Source organism: Heptranchias perlo, chromosome 11 (genome assembly GCF_035084215.1).
Source record: "Heptranchias perlo isolate sHepPer1 chromosome 11, sHepPer1.hap1, whole genome shotgun sequence".
Taxonomy (NCBI): Eukaryota; Metazoa; Chordata; class Chondrichthyes; order Hexanchiformes; family Hexanchidae; genus Heptranchias; species Heptranchias perlo.
Window position 1 is genome coordinate 48,771,723 of NC_090335.1, and position 18,840 is coordinate 48,790,562.

General features: G+C 39.3%; 1 protein-coding gene across 1 annotated transcript in view; it reads right to left on the reverse strand.

The window, feature by feature from the left end:
* gdap2 (ganglioside induced differentiation associated protein 2) overlaps nt 1-18,840 on the reverse strand; it is a 39,674-nt gene that overhangs the window by 5,535 nt on the left and 15,299 nt on the right. Inside the window, exons 3-12 of the mRNA XM_067992954.1 lie at nt 17,085-17,238; nt 16,155-16,243; nt 14,181-14,257; nt 12,305-12,464; nt 9,745-9,895; nt 8,993-9,069; nt 7,407-7,483; nt 6,014-6,153; nt 3,006-3,060; nt 1,362-1,505 (exon numbers count right to left, since the gene is read on the reverse strand). Of these exons, the coding sequence (XP_067849055.1) occupies nt 1,362-1,505; nt 3,006-3,060; nt 6,014-6,153; nt 7,407-7,483; nt 8,993-9,069; nt 9,745-9,895; nt 12,305-12,464; nt 14,181-14,257; nt 16,155-16,243; nt 17,085-17,238 (1,124 nt within the window). The remainder of the gene's footprint in view (nt 1-1,361; nt 1,506-3,005; nt 3,061-6,013; nt 6,154-7,406; nt 7,484-8,992; nt 9,070-9,744; nt 9,896-12,304; nt 12,465-14,180; nt 14,258-16,154; nt 16,244-17,084; nt 17,239-18,840) is intronic.

An 18,840-nucleotide genomic window follows, 5' to 3' on the forward strand; every position in this document is an offset into this window, starting at 1 on the left:
CAAACTCTCAACTGCCGTGGTAGAATTTGAACTCCTGTTCTCTCGATTATTAGTCCAGTAACATAACCACAACGCTACCAAAATTGGTTAAAAACACAGAAAATACTGTTTGTTATCCCTTGTAATAAAATGGAATTGGACTAATCCAGTGACCATAAATGAGTGATCCTAATTCAAATGGTCAGAATGTAATCCCCAAAATAGTGGTAAAAGTCCCAAAATGCCATGGAATAAAAAAACTGAATGGCGTATTCGGTCACTGCAAACCAGCTGCCCTGATTACGTGCATTCAAAGCTAAATTCGGGCAATGGTTTAATTCTATTCTACAATTTTTAAAATTAGTTCTATTTAAAACTGGTAATTCAGAAGCAGCAATAGTGATGTTGATTATGATTTGTTTCATTGCGAGCTTATAGGTTAATACTGAATAGCAAATCTTGCTCAAACCTTATTAGTCTGGCCTGGAGTCATCAGCAGCAGCAGCTGCTTTGGAAGTTTTAGTAGTGGAGCAACAGGAGTCCCGCCAGAGAGATTTCAAGTTTGAGTCCCTGCCTCGACTGAAATTCAACTCGCCTGCTCTCCGATAAACTCAAGAAAGATATCATGGAAGCTGCCAGATTATTTATTCTCTTGGGAGGTGGGGTTATAACAGTCACAGTGCTGGACAGATGAGGGAACTAAAGTAGAGACAGCTATTAACTCAGGATGTTTTCTTTTTAATTGGTAATGCAAATTCAGCTCCCTCACACTGAAGTTCAGAAACGTCACCACACTAGTTTCTCAGATGCTCTCCCTTGATCACTTGCAGGTTTACTCCACTATAGAATGATGAGACACGAGTGCTTACGTACAGATCTCCATATGTCAAGCTTCTGGTACAGAGGTGCTAGGTGCAGACCAGGGAGGGAAATGAAGGAAGTGAAAAGGCCAAGGACACCTGCAGGTTGGCTCACAGAAGGACTGTCACAAATTCGGTAGCAGGGAAACTGCATTTCCTCTTGACTCAAGGAACTGTGAATCACTGCAAATGTAGATATGGTGCATCACCCCAATCAGGTTTTATTCTTATTGGAAATAAAACCTTTTATTCCCCACCAACTTTGACCAGTTCTTCTGACATGTCCTGTATAGCACAAAGAAGTCTCCTAGCTAAATTATCAAACTGCAGATCACAAGTGGAAACAAAAGTAAATGCTGAAGGGTCTGGAATTAGACAATTGATTTTCAAACCATGACAAAGAACTGAAAATCCACAAAGAAACAATTTTAATAATTGGCATTTTAGACTAAAATGCAATACTACTTTTTCCTAGAAAATTTTTTAAACAAAGTAATAGGACAGAGTAATCTGCTGATTTACCCTAGCATCGTACTCCAGTACAAAGGGCGGAATGTCAATCTGCTCCGGGGAAATGAGAGCAAACAACTGAGGGAGGGTCTCAACATGGTGAACTTTGTCCTTTAACCCCGAGACAGAAAAGGTTGTGAACATCCAGGTCATCACCTAGGTAAGCAGGAACAGAATAGAAAATGAGCTATGAGTTTGAAATCTGAAACTAAGTTTCTCCAAAATGTGTTTTTTTAAAAAAAAGATAGTTTAGTCAGATTAGCAGTTAGAATGAAAATAGATTGTAGTAGTATCATTTGGATGTTCATTTTATTCTACAATGTTCTACTGGAGCCTTAAAACATTTGAAAGTGGTACACAGTGCAGGCAATTAAGCAGTGGAAACAAGGTAAATGAGCAACAATTTTTCATTGAAAGATATTTCTCTATTAATTGTCTTGGCACAATTTTCTTCTAGGGGTTGTCAACTGCATTTGCTCACCGACAGCCTTTCCCATTTTGACATGTTTTTTATGCAGAGATTGACCTCATTTTAGCTGCCACATAAATTTCCAGTGTTTAGGCTTTCAAGAGGCTAAAAAGCTGGCTTCTGCAACTGTTTCAGCCATATTGAATTTTTGAAAGTTTCTATGGGAGCCAGGAACAAGAAAACAAGTTAAGCATTTTTTTTAAAAAAAGGAAAATGTATAACAAAGAAAGATCAGATTAAATTTTTAAAAAGTTAAAAATATAACTAGAACAGAGAGAATTGGGGAGGGAGGAAGAAGACAGGATAAGCAGGATTTAGCTATTTAAATTTAATTAGCAATTTAAAAATCCCAACTAAAATGGGACTTCCAGTAGCTTTATCAGTGTTTTGGTGTGTGGGCTGTAAACCTACAAAATCTGACAGCAATCAAAGGGTTAAGGTTCCATGTGTATAGATTATATTTGGATAAATTACACCCCTGTAGTTGAAAGAAATTACATTTTGATATACACTCCTTTCAGAACATGCAAATGACTTCTTTGGAATGGCATATTCATGGATGGCACAGTCTCATTCTTCTTCTGTAGCAACAGATTATTCACTTGTGCAGATAACTCACCAAGATGCAATGTAGTTTTTTGGAATGACAAATGGAAAAATTAGACAAACATTTGGGATAGTTTTTTTTTAAAAAGTCTTCCTTACTGGTCATTAGGGCTCCTAAATTTACCAACTTCTCATTTAGTTAGCTAAGTTTATTGATTTATTGGTAATTACCTATTTGGGAACTACACCAAATTAAAACTATTTAGCAGAAATATGTAAACCGAGGTAGAGAACATTCTGGTGATTAAATGTTCTTACTACAATTTGTAGATACTACAAGCTTAATTTGGTCCAACTGCAGAAGAGCTCAAAAATATGAATGTTCTGATCCCATGGTGCTAACATGTTTGAAATGTTTAAGAGTTAACAATGACTAAATAAGAATATAGCTTGAGATGATTGTCAACAGTGTGTATTTTAAAATTGATGTCTTGCTGAACAAATGCAGGTAAATAATATTATGCTACTGCTCATTTTGTAACTTCAGTTTTCCTAATTTTGAATTCCACCATAGGTGTCCTCTAATTTGTCACATCTCCAGTATGGCATCACTGGCAAATCCATTATACAAAAACCCATACCTTAGACCGAAATGTTGGATGCACAAAGTAAAATGCCTTCATGTTTTTCTTGTACCTGCAGGAAATAAAGGGAAATATTTTACATCAAGAAGCTTCCACCACCATCACTCGCTACATCTTTGCTCCATCTGCCTTATTTAGCATAGTATGAAACAGTCTATGATCTGGACTTCTCCATTAAAACCATCAATTTCACTCTGTACCAATAGCAGTAGTCACAGTTTTAGCATGCAGGACAACCTGGCCAGTTTCTTCTACAAGACAGGTCATCTGGTGCACTGGTCAAGAACTAATTAAACTCATCACGAATATGGCATTACAAAAGTCAGTCACCATTCTACCATGCGTCCCTCTCTCTCTCTATTGCACAAATCATAAACCAAAGTTAATGATGCATTTACAGATAGCTGGCTACATTTTATAAAAAATACTTAGGTGAATTTTTAGGAAAACATTGCTTAAAACGTTGAAGTCCACTCAAGAGAAATTGCTTTGGTGCTGTTTTGATTTCCTTAACCAGATGATTCAATGCTAGCAAAACTAGTTCTAATCGTTTAACTTATGTAGTTATCTATTTATTGACTCTCCATTGCAAAATCAGCAGAGAGCAAGAGGCCAGAGACAGAAGATCGTAACAAGGTTCGTTTTAACGTTCTGTGTTTGCACAGTAAGGTTTATTTGTTAATTGCCAGTGGTCTGTTACTGTGCAGTTGGTCAAGTGAGAAAAAGGAGAACAAATCAGGAAGTTTGGTATTGCCTGTGAAGGGAAATATTGAATGCAAAAAGACGACTATGAAAAAATACCAAGTTAGTGAGAAAAAAGAAAGGCAAGGGTGTTGCTATATCTATTGACTGGGCTGGAAGACTGGTGTTAACCACTGCACTGGGTACCCGTATAACAGGAAGACTGTCAGCACTGAATTTGAATCAAGATTATATTCGGGGGTAGCGGGGAGAAAGTGGGGCAAAAGTGGGGCAGATTCCCTAGCATGGGAGAAAATATTGCAGCATAATGGAAGAGATTCATTTTTCATTTCAATTCTAAAAATCCAGATGATTCTTTTAAATTGACTTTAATGTACAGCAAGGGATACATTTGATAGTACGATTGTTTGCAAATTTTAGTGTGGAAATTTCATGGATTGAATCTGATCCCGCAACTACCTGGATGTGTAGTCACTGCCCTTATTACTGGGCTACTGCTATAGACGCTAGGATACATTGTATTCCATTTTGAACTATTTTCTGTAAACTAAAAAAAATCTTCATTGCTAAATCACATTTGTTTATCATTTTCCTATAATGACTCCTTGCCTAAAAAGTAACAGATGTTAAAAGGAGAGCGCATAATTCTGTCAATAAAAATACATGAACAGTCACATCTTGAAAGTCAAAAATTACACAAATTGATCAACTATTTAATGAGAATTACTAAAGTTTCTGCATCTCCAATCAATAAAAACACCTACTATAAAAATGAATTACATTTAATTCAGCTGAAATATTAATGTCACATACAGCTTTAGCTTTATCCCAGACGTTTAATCTACTTCCCATCAACCTCCCTTTCCTCTGCTAAGTCCTTGAACGTGTTGTCACTGTCCAAATCCGTGCTCATCTATCCCGCAACTCCACATTTGAATCTCTCCAATCAGGTTTCCAGCACTGCCACAGCACTGAAAAGGCACTAATCAGAGTCATAAATTACATCCTGTGACTGTGACCGTGGTGCACTATAGCTCATCGATATCTCTGCAGCCTTTGACATGCTTGATCACACCATCCTCCTCTAATAACTCTCTTGTCTAGCTCAGTGGGACTGCCCTCACTTGGTTCCACTCTTACCTATTCGATCATAGCCAGAGTATCTCCAGCAATGGCTTCTCTTCCTGCCCCCACAACGTTACCTTCGGAGTCCCCAAGTATCTATTCCAGACCCCTCCTCTTCTTCCCTTGGGAGATCATCTGCAGACACGGAGTATGCTAATAACACCTGGCTCTACCTCTCCACCACCTCTCTCGACCCCTCCACTCGAATGTGTTGTCAGACTGTTTGTCCAACTTCTAGTCTTGGAAGAGCCACATTTTCCTCCAGCTGAACATTGGGAAGACAGAGGTCATCATCTTCAGCAGGTCACAAACTTTGTACCCGCATCACTGATTCCATCGCCCTCTTCAGCCACTGTCTCAGGCTCCGACTGTTTGTAATCTCAGTGTCATATCAAAATCCAGAGCTGAGCTTCCAACCCCATATCTTCCCTATCATAAAGATTACCTACATCCACCTCCATAACATCACTTCCCTCGCCCCATCTCAGCCCATTTGCTGCTGAAACCCTTATTGATATCTTCGTCACATCCAGACTTGATTATTCCAATGCTCTCCTGGCCAGACTCCCATCCTCTGTAAACTTCAACGCATCCAAAACTCTGCTGCCAGTATCCTATCCTGCATCAAGTTGTGCTCACCCATCACCCCTGTGCTCGCTGATCTACATTGGTTCCTACAATGCCTCAAATTTAACCTCACGTTAAAATCCCTTCATGGCCTTGCTCCTCCCCATCTCTAACCTCTTTCAGCCTTTCATTCCCCCCACAGAACTGTTCCTGTGTCTCTGGCCTCTTGTGCACCCCTCCCACTTTTCCCCACCATTGGTGGCCGTGCTTTCAGCTGTCTAGATCCTACGCTCTGGAATCCCTCCCAAAACCCTTCTCCACCTCTCTCATTTGTTTGAAGACCCTCCTTAAAACTCGCCTCCTCCTTCCTTCCAAAAAAGTAAGTATTTTGCACGTTACTGTGCTATGAGCACTTTTATACCGAATAAACAACTTCAAAGAAAGCTGTTCAACATCTTTTCACTTCATGTGTTATTAGAAATCAGAGAAATGGGATTAGAGTGTTCCAATTGAAAAAGCTAGCACTGGCATGATGGGACGAGTGTCTTCCTTCTGTGCAGTAACTTTGATTATATGAACTAGGTAAACATGCAAAATGGGCATGAACTTACTTCACATCAACTACGTCATACAACTTCTTGAGGAATTCTGAGTCAGGATGATTGTGGTCACTGGTCAAAGTATGAAAGTACACCATGACAAACTCTCTTGCAGCAATGTGGTCCATGATATGGATAAAATACAGGAGCGCCTAAAAACATCAAAAACAAATAATTACAACCTACAGTTTATTGTTGAACCCCATTTATTTTCATTGATCTTGGATTTTCAAAAGCTACACACAGCTTTATCTTTTTGTCTCTTTAAAGCAGCTGATTTGAAAACAAGTTTAAGTGGTGATGGATGAAAGGAAAGGGGAGAGAAAAGAGATAAGAAGAGGAAAGTGAATCACTGAAGCTGAGTAGCAATGAAGCAAGTACTTGAAGATCAATTTAGCAACATACTGAATAATTGGATGATAAAATGGAGCCGCACTCATGATTTCTCTAGTGAGTTATTAATCTCAGCTGGATCATCAAGAGGCATTGGCGAGTGCGGCAAGGTACTGTCCCAAATGCTATTCATGCATTTCCTAGCACGCAGGTTTTCAAACTAGGTTCTGAGGGGGATCCCTGGGGATGAGCGTGGTCATCCGATTTCTGTCTACCATGAGAACAGTGTCTTCAAATTCTGTATTCTGCACTTTTTCTGTATTTGTTAACATACCAATAGGTTAGTTCTGTTGCAATATACCAAGAAAATAAATCCTCTAATTGCAGCATTTTTGGAAGTGACATTTTCTTTTGAAAATTAGGTCAGTGGCTCCCTAGACATATCCGATGGATTCTACATTTTCTAAATGTAGCACTGCATTAACAAGAGGTTTGGAAGGTCAACTATTTAACCACTCCCCCCTCCAAGCCTGGGTATAGTGTGCAACAAACAAGGCAATTTTTTTCTTTGGAGAAAAGAAATGATTCAAATTCACTGATATGGTGTTGTGAAATAGCTAATGAGATAAGAGAAAGAGATTCCATATTTTGAGATGAGCCTGATGAAATTGTACTTACCCAGGTAGAACAATAAGTAGAATCTGCTGCAAAATAGATTTAAATTACCATGGTGGTAAGCCTGTGTTTATGGATACATATATAAATCTTCCAGTATACCCATTTATGGCTGGAATATTTAAGGAATCATTCTGAAGTTTAAATAAAACTAATGAAACTTTTAAGTTATTGAGCTGTTGAATCAGATGTTTGTAGAGGTATGGAACTAGCTATAGTTTCAGCAACCCCATATCTGTTGAGGAAGAGTGTTTTGCTAAAAATTACCTTTGCAGGAGGAAGGGAAAGAGGTGGCGTCGGAAAGTGTTCAACTATGGTGAAACTTAACATTGTGGTGATAGTGTAGCAAGACAAAGTTTTGTTCCTTTATTTTTAACAATGGTTCAGTAAATCTTACCTTATCCAAGTCTATTATTGTTACAGGAATATTCCTTCCCACTATCACCACCACTGTACGACCACTTTTATCATATCCTGCAACAAATACAAATCACCATTACACTATTTGGAATGCACATTATAAGCTTGTTACAGAGGTTTTTTGCTTTTAAACAAAGCAACAGAACTACACTTAAAAAGGAAATTAAATTGCAAATGCTGAAAATGTGAAACAACAGAAAGTGCTATAAAGCAACAGCAGGTTCATCAGTAACAGAAGAAAAAAAAGGTAGGTTAAAATTTAAGATGCAAAATCTCTCCTCAGTTAACCTGCCTTTTCTCTTTACAGATGACTGGCCTGCTATATATTTCCAGCATTTTTAGAAAAAGCAGAACTATAAGTGACATGAATGCTTTTAGCCCTTCCCAAATATGGATGGAAAATTATTAAAATTCACATTTTAATTTGTTTTAATAAAAGACATGCCATCCTTTTTCACTTACTAGAAAATCTAACATACAGGTTGCAACAGCATAAACTTCACACTCTCAACTATAGCAAATCACAAAAAATTGCATAAAGATGTAAACTACACAGTCAATCATAGTTTATAATGGGCAACTACAGTTTGGTGGCTGGGGGGGCGGAAAAGAGAGATGGAAGTTGGAGTTCTTGCTCTTGGAAACTGTCTAGTGAACCCTGCTGGAAAATGCACTTGGGTTATCAGGTTAGGATAGAATCAGAATTGGGCTGAGTTGCCCTAACCAAACCCCTGACACTCACTGTCCAGGTTCACAAAGGAAGAAGTACCAAAGACTCACAGGACTGGGGAAACCATACCCAGCTTGCATCACTAACTTCAGAAGAGGAGAGAAAGAAAAAGTTGGAGAAATAAAATACAAAAATACACAACCTGATTTTCCAGGAACTGACAAATTAGTCTCAATACATAAGCATGTTTTAGCTGTAGTTGGATTACTGCCATTAAGGTCATAAACAGTGTGAAATCAGCATGTCCACTTTGGAGAGGAAAACGCAGTAACCTTGGCTGCAATAACTACCCACACCACTGAAATAGCAAGGAAACAGGATCCGCAAAATGGTAAAACCCAGAATAACTTCATTTCCCTGTGGCAGAATTCAGTGGTGTATTAAATGGCCTCTGCAAAGATTTATTACGTCCCTCTTCCTCGTTCTTTGATTGCAACAGAGTACTGGGACCAGCGACATTACTGATCTCAGTCATGCCACTGTGGGAAGCAGCAAGAGGCGCTTTTCTACATCAAAAGCAAATCATCAAGCCACCATTCTGGGAAGAGCTGGAAGGAGGAAAAACAGAGCAAGCGCATGAGAGGAGGGGGAAGAGCAGGATACGAGAGCAAGAGCAAATTGAGCCCCTCTACGTTTTTGACTCATTCTCTTGCGTACTTTCTTGTAGTATAAATAACCCCCAAGACACAAAAGCATTGTTTTGAGGAGCATCTCTGACATTGATAGCACAAATTTCTCCATGTTAGTACAAACTATAGAAAATCTGTTGGGAATAACTGGCTTGGCACACAATATGGCTTTTTCTTCTTTAAGTTCTTAAATCACTCACTCACCAGTCTGGTATAACGCTTTTAATGCAGCAACATCGGACAGGTCATCTGCTCTAGCTCTGCACAGCCAACGGTTGTAGCTAAAAGGAAAAAGTAGAATTATTCTGTGAATAATATTTAGCAAACAAGACATATTGGTTACTAAACATGATTTCATAACATGGTTTCTGGGATTCTTAGAAGCTATAGTGAGTGCAGTGCAATCGCAAATAAAATAACTAAGTGTATACGTGGGGCAATTATAACAAATCAATAATGAGAAAACTAGCACTGATAAGAAAAATGGCTGTGGAAAACCTATGAAAATAAAGCCAGTGAGATGGCTCAGACAGATGCTGATTCATGCTCACAATTCCCCACATGAAACGCTAAACCTCAGTTGTGCTGCGTGAAAACTTGCTTTTTCTCCCCAGCAAAAAAGGATCCAAGCAGACAGAAAACAGAATTGAGCATAGGAAACACCAAAAATAACTTGATTGCTAAAAGCATGAATTCTGCATACATGTACATTATCTATGGCACATTTTCTGGCATGAAAATCTGAAAACAGCACAGAAGTGTATTTGGCAATGACTTTCAGAGGCAAGACTGTTTTGTGTGAGTGGTAGAGTTTCTTTTGCAGGGGTACTATGTTGTATATAGGTTTTACTTCATATCAGTCCAAACTAGGAAAAAATATGGAATATTCACTGTGCTTAATAGGCAGTACACAGAAAAGTATTTTTATTTTCATGTAACACACACACACAACTCACTTTCTCTGATGTGATTTTTGAACAGCTGCTTCAGACATTTGCCCTTGAAGAATCAGTCGCCTCTGTTTATCGATATCTCCTTCCATCTTAGCAAATGCATGTGTCCCAATGTACTCTAGCTCAAGGCGCTCCTCATCAGATTCATCTTCATCTACAATAATGATAATTGAAGAGTCATTTCTTAAGCCAGCAGCAGCCTTCAAAACTAACAAGCTTTGTTAGCTAGAGGTTTGTATTTTTGGCACTGCTTTACAAAATCTGATGAGTCACATTACTAGAACCAACATTTAACAGATCAAGTAATTAACTCCCTAAACACTTTTGCTCAAATATCCCAAATTTCCAGAGCAGCATGGTGGAGGAGCAATGATCAACACAGCAGAGTGTTAGGATGCAGATTTAATTGCCCCATGCTGCTGAATTCTCAATCTAAGCTGTACTGTTACAGGAAGGTGGGAGGGAGGAGAGAAGGGACAGAAGAGGAGAGAAAGGAATTAGAAGGAGTGACACTCCCTTGCTCAGTGGGCATCTTCAGATGGCCAAATCAGTATAATTGACAAGGCAGCCTATCAAACTTTAAAAAAGTCCTCCGAAGTTTTGAATGCAGCAAGTCAACTCATTGAAGACAGGCTGCAGAGATTAGGTATTTCTTTCAGGAACCAAGAGAACAGAAGCCAAACTCTCTAGCTTTTGTATCTGAACCACCCCAATTTAGGCCAACATTATCAACCCAGGACCATAAGTTGTTTGAGGAAAGATAGAAAAAGTCACCACCCTCAAAAAAGTCTTACAAACTTCATGTAACTTGTTGCATGATCACATGGGTGCTATGAAGCAAAGGTGTAAAACAGGCACGAGCTTATTTTTAAGCGACACCCAGACATAATCATTGTGACAGAAAGTTTCAAAACTAAATTTAAACTTGTGGTCTAACCCAGACCTCAAATATCTTGGACACAGCACTTAGGTCCTGGAACTAAACTAGCATTTTCAAAACCATCTCTTTTTGAAGGATTTAACAATTGCCAGCATCATAAAAAGTGTTTGGGATGCATGGAAAAGGAGTGGTACAAAATTCATATTATCGAGCATGGACGTGGTTCCCTGCTCCTTCCAATCAGAGTGTACCTGAGGTAGATGCTTATTTGAAATTTTGAATGGATTTCTCAGGCAGATCTGCAGTGGAAAAGAAAACTGCCATCAATAGAATCTGAAACTTTAGCCTATACGAGCTGCTTCCACCACAGATTGCAGCACAGAGGGCCTTCTGGGAAGGTGAGACATTCCTTAAGTAGGTCTTTTCTTACTATTGCAGCTTATTGCTTCACCCATGCCAATGCAGATGGCTTGGAAGGAACCGTAGCCTTATTTCTGAGGGAGGGGGCGTCAGACAAATCAGATGCAAAGCCTTCAATGCCTCGTTTGTCCAACTATGTTTAAAGACTGGGTTCCATACAACATTATATAAGGTATTGGTGAGGCCGCACCTGGAATACTGCATACAGTTTTGGTGTCCATACTTAAGAAAAGACATACTCGCTCTCGAGGCAGTACAAAGAAGGTTCACTCAGTTAATCCCAGGGATGAGGGGGTGGACATATGAGGAGAGGTTGAGTAGATTGGGACTCTACTCATTGGAGTTCAGAAGAATGAGAGGCGATCTTATTGAAACATATAAGATTGTGAAGGGGCTTGATCGGGTGGATGCGGTAAGGATGTTCCCAAGGATGGGTGAAACTAGAACTAGGGGGCATAATCTTAGAATAAGGGGCTGCTCTTTCAAAACTGAGATGAGGAGAAACTTCTTCACTCAGAGGGTAGTAGGTCTGTGGAATTTGCTGCCCCAGGAAGCTGTGGAAGCTACATCATTAAATAAATTTAAAACAGAAAGACAGTTTCCTAGAAGTAAAGGGAATTAGGGGTTACGGGGAGCGGGCAGGAAATTGGACATGAATTTAGATTTGAGGTTAGGATCAGATCAGCCATGATCTTATTGAATGGCGGAGCAGGCTCGAGGGGCCGATTGGCCTACTTCTGCTCCTATTTCTTACGTTCTTAACCCCTATATTGCTGGTTTTTGCAAACTGAGTTTGCCAATCTTGCTTGGACACTTTAGCAACACATGAATTTTAGCTGATTTAATTTCCCTTGAATTGCCGACCAAATCAAAGCAGATAAAAAAGAAATAAAGCCTTCTGCAACTGATGCAACATTTGAAGCCAAGAATCAAACAAGTTCCTTGGAAGGGCAAGGGAGAAAACAAAGCGCATACTTTATTTTTTTTTAAAATCGCATTTCTAGTTAATAATCACAATGCAATAGAGGATGCAAGATTACTTCATCAGGCAGAGCACAGCATGACTAACTTAGGGGGAGAAACCCTGTAGATTAGTGCGTGATATAATAGCTTTTCAGCCAGGCTAAAAGAGAAATTACCTTTTCTAATCATCCAGTTGTATAGACTACCTTACCCAAGCACCCAACCGTAAACAAGGATATCACTGTCTCAAAAATGTTTCTTCAAAAAGTGATTTAAAAATATTTATATAGCAACACTCACAACGTGGAATGCCTGGTTTGTCCAATATTCGGATCTGACGTTCTGCAATGACCGGCTCTCCTTCAGCATTCCCTACATCAGCAGGGAGAATTGGCAGACACCTCCTCTCTTCCTCCAAGGATCTCGGAAAATAAAGAGGCATCAACTTCGTATATATAGCCTGTGGGAAGTGGTATCAACCATTAAAGCTGTAGTTTTTTTCCCCCAAGGAAGAAGTTCAAGCTGTAACAGCTGGAAAAAGATACACAGGAATAGTCCAGAAAAGGCCAATGCCATCAAACTGGTCTTGAGCACCAAGTCCCACAGCCAAGCATCCAAATGCATTTTGAATAATCCTTAAAGTCTTTCTCTACAACCTTGCCTGGTAGAATATTCCAACTTTTTATCTCCTTGAATATTTCTTCCAATATCAGGTTGAAATTCAATTTTGCACTAATTTAAATCCTCTGACCCTACCAGTCTTACTTTTAGATAGCATTGAGCCTTCCAGCACACTAATTACATAACATTAGAACACAAACATGTACATTACTGATCACAACAAACATCTTATAAGCTTGCTTTGGTGGGAGAAAAAGATGATTGTTACTTACAATACCGTATATGAATATGGAATTGCAATGCAGAGTATTGCAGAGTTAATGGAGAAGTTGAACTATAAAAATACAACATTTTGTAGCCTTTATCTAAGTCCAGAGGTAATGTTCCCACTTTCTTCTTCAGTTTGTGAATTTTTGTGCTCAGAGGCAAGGTGTGACAGCATTGAGGAAAGGACACATATGCTGTCTGCGCAAAGCAGTCTATGGTCGGTATAGCATTGATCCATTCGTGAATAAAGCTCAATTTAGTCTGTAACAATAATAAATGTGCCTTGAACAAATACTCCAAGATAAACCCTCCCAATATCTTGATTAGAAAGAAAACAAATCTTACTATGTAGTAGCTGGCCTTATGATTGGGATCACCAAATTCTTGCTATTTGAGACTAGGTGCTAAAACACAGTTTATTCACCTGGGTGTGGGGAGCTAAGGCTCAGTTGAGGAAATGTCATGTTTTAGTGGTCCCGATAGAGTGGCCAGCTACCACATAGTAGGTTTTCTTTTTTAAAAAAAAGTTTGGAATCTTTAACTCATTGGGGTGGAGTTAATTTTAAAAAATGCTTTTTTGTTACAGAATCATTTTAACTCCAAACTCAACAATAGTTGCCTCCTATTGCAGAGATTTGCACTTTTTCATTTCCCTCACCTAAAACAGGTGAAAGTGTTGCTAGTTAAAGACTTAAAAGCGTTTTAATTGTATAACCAAGATGATGACAGCACGCACAATGACACAATTACAAGGTTTTAACATCTTCAGCGAATTAACGTTGCAAAACCCCTTTAGGGTGTAATCCTGCAATATGGCACAGTGCCCATGCTGTAGAAATTGCACAGACGTCTTAACTTGTTTAAAAACAATAAGTGTACTTTAAAGTCTGATTACTTTTTGGCAGGGACCACTATCTCACCTAGTGACTAGGGACTGTCCATAAAGGCCAGCTGAAATTAAACTGCTTCGCTGGCATGAACCACGGCCAAAAAAAAATAGCCATCATAAACTGCAAATGATTGCAGGAGGAAGTGGTGTCAGAGTTGTAGGCCAACACTGCCTCTGCCAGCACCAATATCACCTTGTTTCCTCCATTGCTTTGACAGCAATGGCAAATGTTCATCAGATTGTTTCTGTACAGATTAACCCAAGTAAATGACAGCTTTAAATAAACAGCCCCTCAAACACTGCCAAAATCCCAGAAAGAAGTGATGACTAAGGATATTCTAATTGCTTAAGCTTCACATTTAAGGTTTAAAACTTCAACTAAAATAATGGATTATTTACCTCTTCTAGATCTGTAACTGCAAAAACAACAGTCTCAATAGTGTCTCCATGTTTTTCCAAAAATCGTCTAACTGTTCCTGAGAATTAAAAGACACAGGAGAAAAATTATACAGATTATAAACTTTTATTGGATCCCGACCTTCCTCTGGAGAAAAAAAGTCAGAAGGCATTAATTTTGCCTCTGTCTAAATTTTATAGCTTTTCCATTAGCAGTGTGATCAAAGAACAGTCAGTGTCAGATAGATTTTGCTAGAGTAGACAAATATATAAACACGAGTTCAAACTTAAGATCAACATATTAAAATGATGTTTGATTGTATTTCTAACATGAGTCTTAACCTTTACTTAGAGTGAACTGAAATATCGCCTAATCTTAATGTGAAATATCTTTTTTTTAAGCACTAAATTCCCACTTTGCTGTTATTCATGTTGCTTAAAATGAATTATTGGATATTGGATAATAATACAGGTTCATAGCTCCTTGAAAGTGGAGTCACAGGTGGATAGGGTGGTGAAGAAAGCATTCGGCATGCTTGGTTTCATTGGTCAGAACATTGAATACAGGAGGTGGGATGTCTCCTTGGAATACTGTGTACAGTTCTGGTCACCCTATTATAGAAAGGATATTATTAAACTAGAAAGAGTGCAGAAAAGATTTACTAGGATGCTACCGGGACTTGATGGTTTGACTTATAGGGAGAGGTTAGATAGACTGGGACTTTTTTCCCTGGAGAGTAGGAGGTTAAGGGGTGATCTTATAGAAGTCTATAAAATAATGAGGGGCATAGATAAGGTAGATAGTCAAGATCTTTTCACAAAGGTAGGGGCGTCTATAACGAGGGGACATAGACTTAAGGTGAGAGGGGAGAGATACAAAAGGGTCCAGAGGGGCAATTTTTTCACTCAAAGGGTGTTGAGTGTCTGGAACGAGCTGCCAGAGGCAGTAGTAGAGGCGGGTACAATTTTGTCTTTTAAAAAGCATTTGGACAGTTACATGGGTAAGATGGGTATCGAGGGATATGGGCCAAGTGCAGGCAATTGGGACTAGCTTAGTGGTATAAACTGGGCGACATGGACATGTTGGGCCGAAGGGCCTGTTTCCATGTTGTAACTTCTATGATTCTATAATTTGAGTTTTAATGCAAAAAAATGGCAGTGATCAGGAATAGACTACTTAACAGTTTGAACAGGACACAGGAAAACTGACTAACCACATAAAAGGACAACATTTATCAATGGTTACGACAAACATCTTCATCAATGTTGCAATTTCAACTCTATGTTCAGTTAGCTTCCTCATACTACTTGGTTCAGCAATTCCTTTAAGCTTAATCCTCAAAACCATTACTACTAGTTAAACAAATTTACATTTTAAAAAAAAAGGGTTGGGGAAATGTCAGTTCTTCAATGTGATTGTAAAAGTAATGAAGGGCAGTTCCTTTACCAATGCAACAAATTTCAGAATCCTTTCTACATTTCCTCTAGTAAATTCCATGGTTCTGTGGTTTCTATGAAAAACAGTTGGGAATGGTGAGGGGGAGGGAGAAATTTTACACCATAACCTACTGAGTGGCATTGGAAAATGGGCAACCTGCAAGCATAAAAGTTAATTCATCTTTAAGGAAATCACAAATCAATTAAAGCAGATTTAGATCTAGTATCGTGACCAAAAGTGCTCTAATATTACAGTGGCGGCAATCCTTGCGACTCCTGGTTACCTGAAGTCATTGTGATCCCACTGAAGGTCTATAATTTGAAGGACTACCGCAGTATGCATAGTTGGCACACAGTCCACTTTCGAGAGGTTTGCCAATTTTGATTAAAACTTTCCTGCATTCATCTCCATGGCCATTTTTAATCGAGGTTGTATGACAGAAAATAAGCATTACTTTGAAAATGCAAAAGGATTGAAAGTTTTATCTCAATATCCTGTCTCTCTGCCCCTCCCCAAAGTTATCGGATAGCAACACATACTCAGAGCAATGTTGGTAGCATCCTCCAAAGGGTAGCCTCTTTTTGGCGTATTGATGACACACAATCCCACTGAGGACATTGAATGTTCCCTACAACAGGTCAAAAGAAACAAATCAGGATGGTTCAACACTTTCCCTTCTACCATTTGCAGAATGTGTAGGGTCAGTTTCACTTCTAACTTACACAGACATGGACAGACATCTAAAAAGACTACACACTACAACAAGAACTAAAAACTGCACAATACAATTAGAATTTCTTTTTTTTCTAAAAAAAAGGACAACACTGTTTTGGGACAGTGCACTATACTGCATCATACACCCAGTCTGACTCTTGGAATAATGGTCTCTCCGAATATTTAATCTGGTGCACTGTACCCAGATCAGGAGTGCATTTTTACTGTACATCCTTGTTCTTGCCTAGTTTACTATGACATCAAAGCAATGATTTTGTTTAATAGTCAGTCTTTGCATGTGAAGTATAGTACCTCCACACCCATTATCATTCGCCTGTCCTTTCTGGGATCAGTGAAAAGAAACTCGAGATAAAATGAAAACATTGAAATAGCATGTCAGCCTACTTCACCACTTGTACAGCACATGGAACTCATGGCAGCAGTTAAATTCTGGAATCGTGAGACAATTACTTTGAAATCAGGACCAAAATAATGAAGGCCCAAAGTACTGCTTTAGAAGTCTTACTGGATTTATTTTGGTATCTATTTTAGATAGAAGTTTCCTGCAAAATGGAAAAATCCTTTAGGTCTGGGTAGGTTTCCAAAAAACAAGGATGATAATTCAGCCCATGCTCATTTGCTGCCTATTAATAAAGAGAATTGAAACTAAAATCTTACTTGACAATTATGAGACTAAGTCTCCTTTTTCTCTGATTCTGTAGCTATGAAACAGAGTATCATTCAATGCTTTTTACCTGGCCAATAGAAGTACACTCCTGTAGCAGCTGTATAAGGAGCTCTCAGCGGCTGTTCTGTACTTAGCATTGTATCGCGGTCCGACTGTGTGGATAATAAACCTTGCAGCTAAGTTAAAGCCTTTGGTCATCTTTGCCTCCCCTGTCCGGCAACCTTAAAATAAAAGTTGTTCCATATTTCAGATTACAGAAACACAAGAGCTATTGTCTGTGATGCATAACATGGCCAGAAGGTGTCAGCAAACTGGATGTTTAACAACCTCTCATGCATTAGAGGACATAGGTGCTGACGTGTGTTCTCAGCTATAGATGAAAATTAGTTGCTTGTTTATTTATTTTTAAGACCCCCACCCCCCCAAGCAGGCACAAAAGAATGTCGGTAGGTGAGATGCAGGCAGTGAGATTCACAAAATCACAACAGCACAGAAGGAGACAATCATTCGGCCCATCGAGTCCGTGCCGGCTCTCTGCAAGAGCAAACCAGCTAGTCCCATCCCCCCCTGCCCTATCCCTGTAGCCCTGCAAATGTTTTCCCTTCAAGTACTTACCCAATTCCCTTTTGAAAGCCACGATTGAATCTGCCTCCACCATCCCCTCAGGCAATGCATTCCAGATCACAACCACTTGCTGTGTATAAAAGCTTTTTCTCATGTCGCCTTTGGTTCTTTTGCCAATCACCTTAAATCTATGTTCCCTGGTTCTTGGCCCCTCTGCCAATGGGAACAGTTTCTCTCTATCTACTCTGTCCAGACCCTTCATGATTTTGAATACCTCTATCAAAACTCCTCTCAACCTTCTCTGCTCTAAGGAGAACAACCCCAGCTTATCCAGTCTACCTATGTAACTAAAGTCCTTCATCCCCGGAATCAATCTAGTGAATCTCTTTTGCACTCTCTCCAAGGCGTTCACAGCCTTCCTAAAGTGCGGTGCCCAGAACTGGACACAATACTCCAGTTGTGGCTAAACCAGTGTTTTATAAAGGTTCATCATAACCACCTTGCTTTTGTACTCTATGCCTCTATTTATAAAGCCCAGGGTCCCGGATGCTTTCTGAACTGCTTTTACAACCTGCCCTGCCACCTTCAACGATTTGTGCACATATACCGCCAGACCTCTGTTCCTGCACCCCTTTTAGAATTGTACCCTTTAGTTTATATTGCCTCTCTTCATTCTTCCTACCGAAATGTATCACTTCACACTTTTCTGCACTGAATTTCATCTGCCACGTGTCCGCCCATTCCACCAGCCTGTCTATGTCCTCTTAAAGTCTATCACTATCCTCCTCACTGTTCACTATCCTTCCAAGTTTTGTGTCATCTGCAGATTTTGAAATTGTGCCCTGTACACCCAAGTCCAAGTCATTAATATATATCAAAAAAGCAATGGTCCTAGTACCGACCCCTGGGGAACACCACTGTATACCTTCCTCCAGTCTGAAAAACAACCATTCACCAATACACTCTGTTTCCTATTACTTAGCCAATTTCGTATCCCTGCTGCCATTGCCTCTTTTATTCCATGGGCTTCAACTTTGATGACAAGCCTATTATGAGGCATTTTATCAAACCCCTCTTAGAAGTCCATATACACCACATCAACCGCATTGCCCTCATCGACCCTCTCTGTTACCTCATCAAAAAAACTCTATCAAGTTGGTTAAACATGATTTGCCTTTAACAATTCCGTGCTGGCTTTTCTTTGTTAATCCACACTTGTCCAAGTGACTGTTAATATTGTCCCGAATTATCGTTTCTAA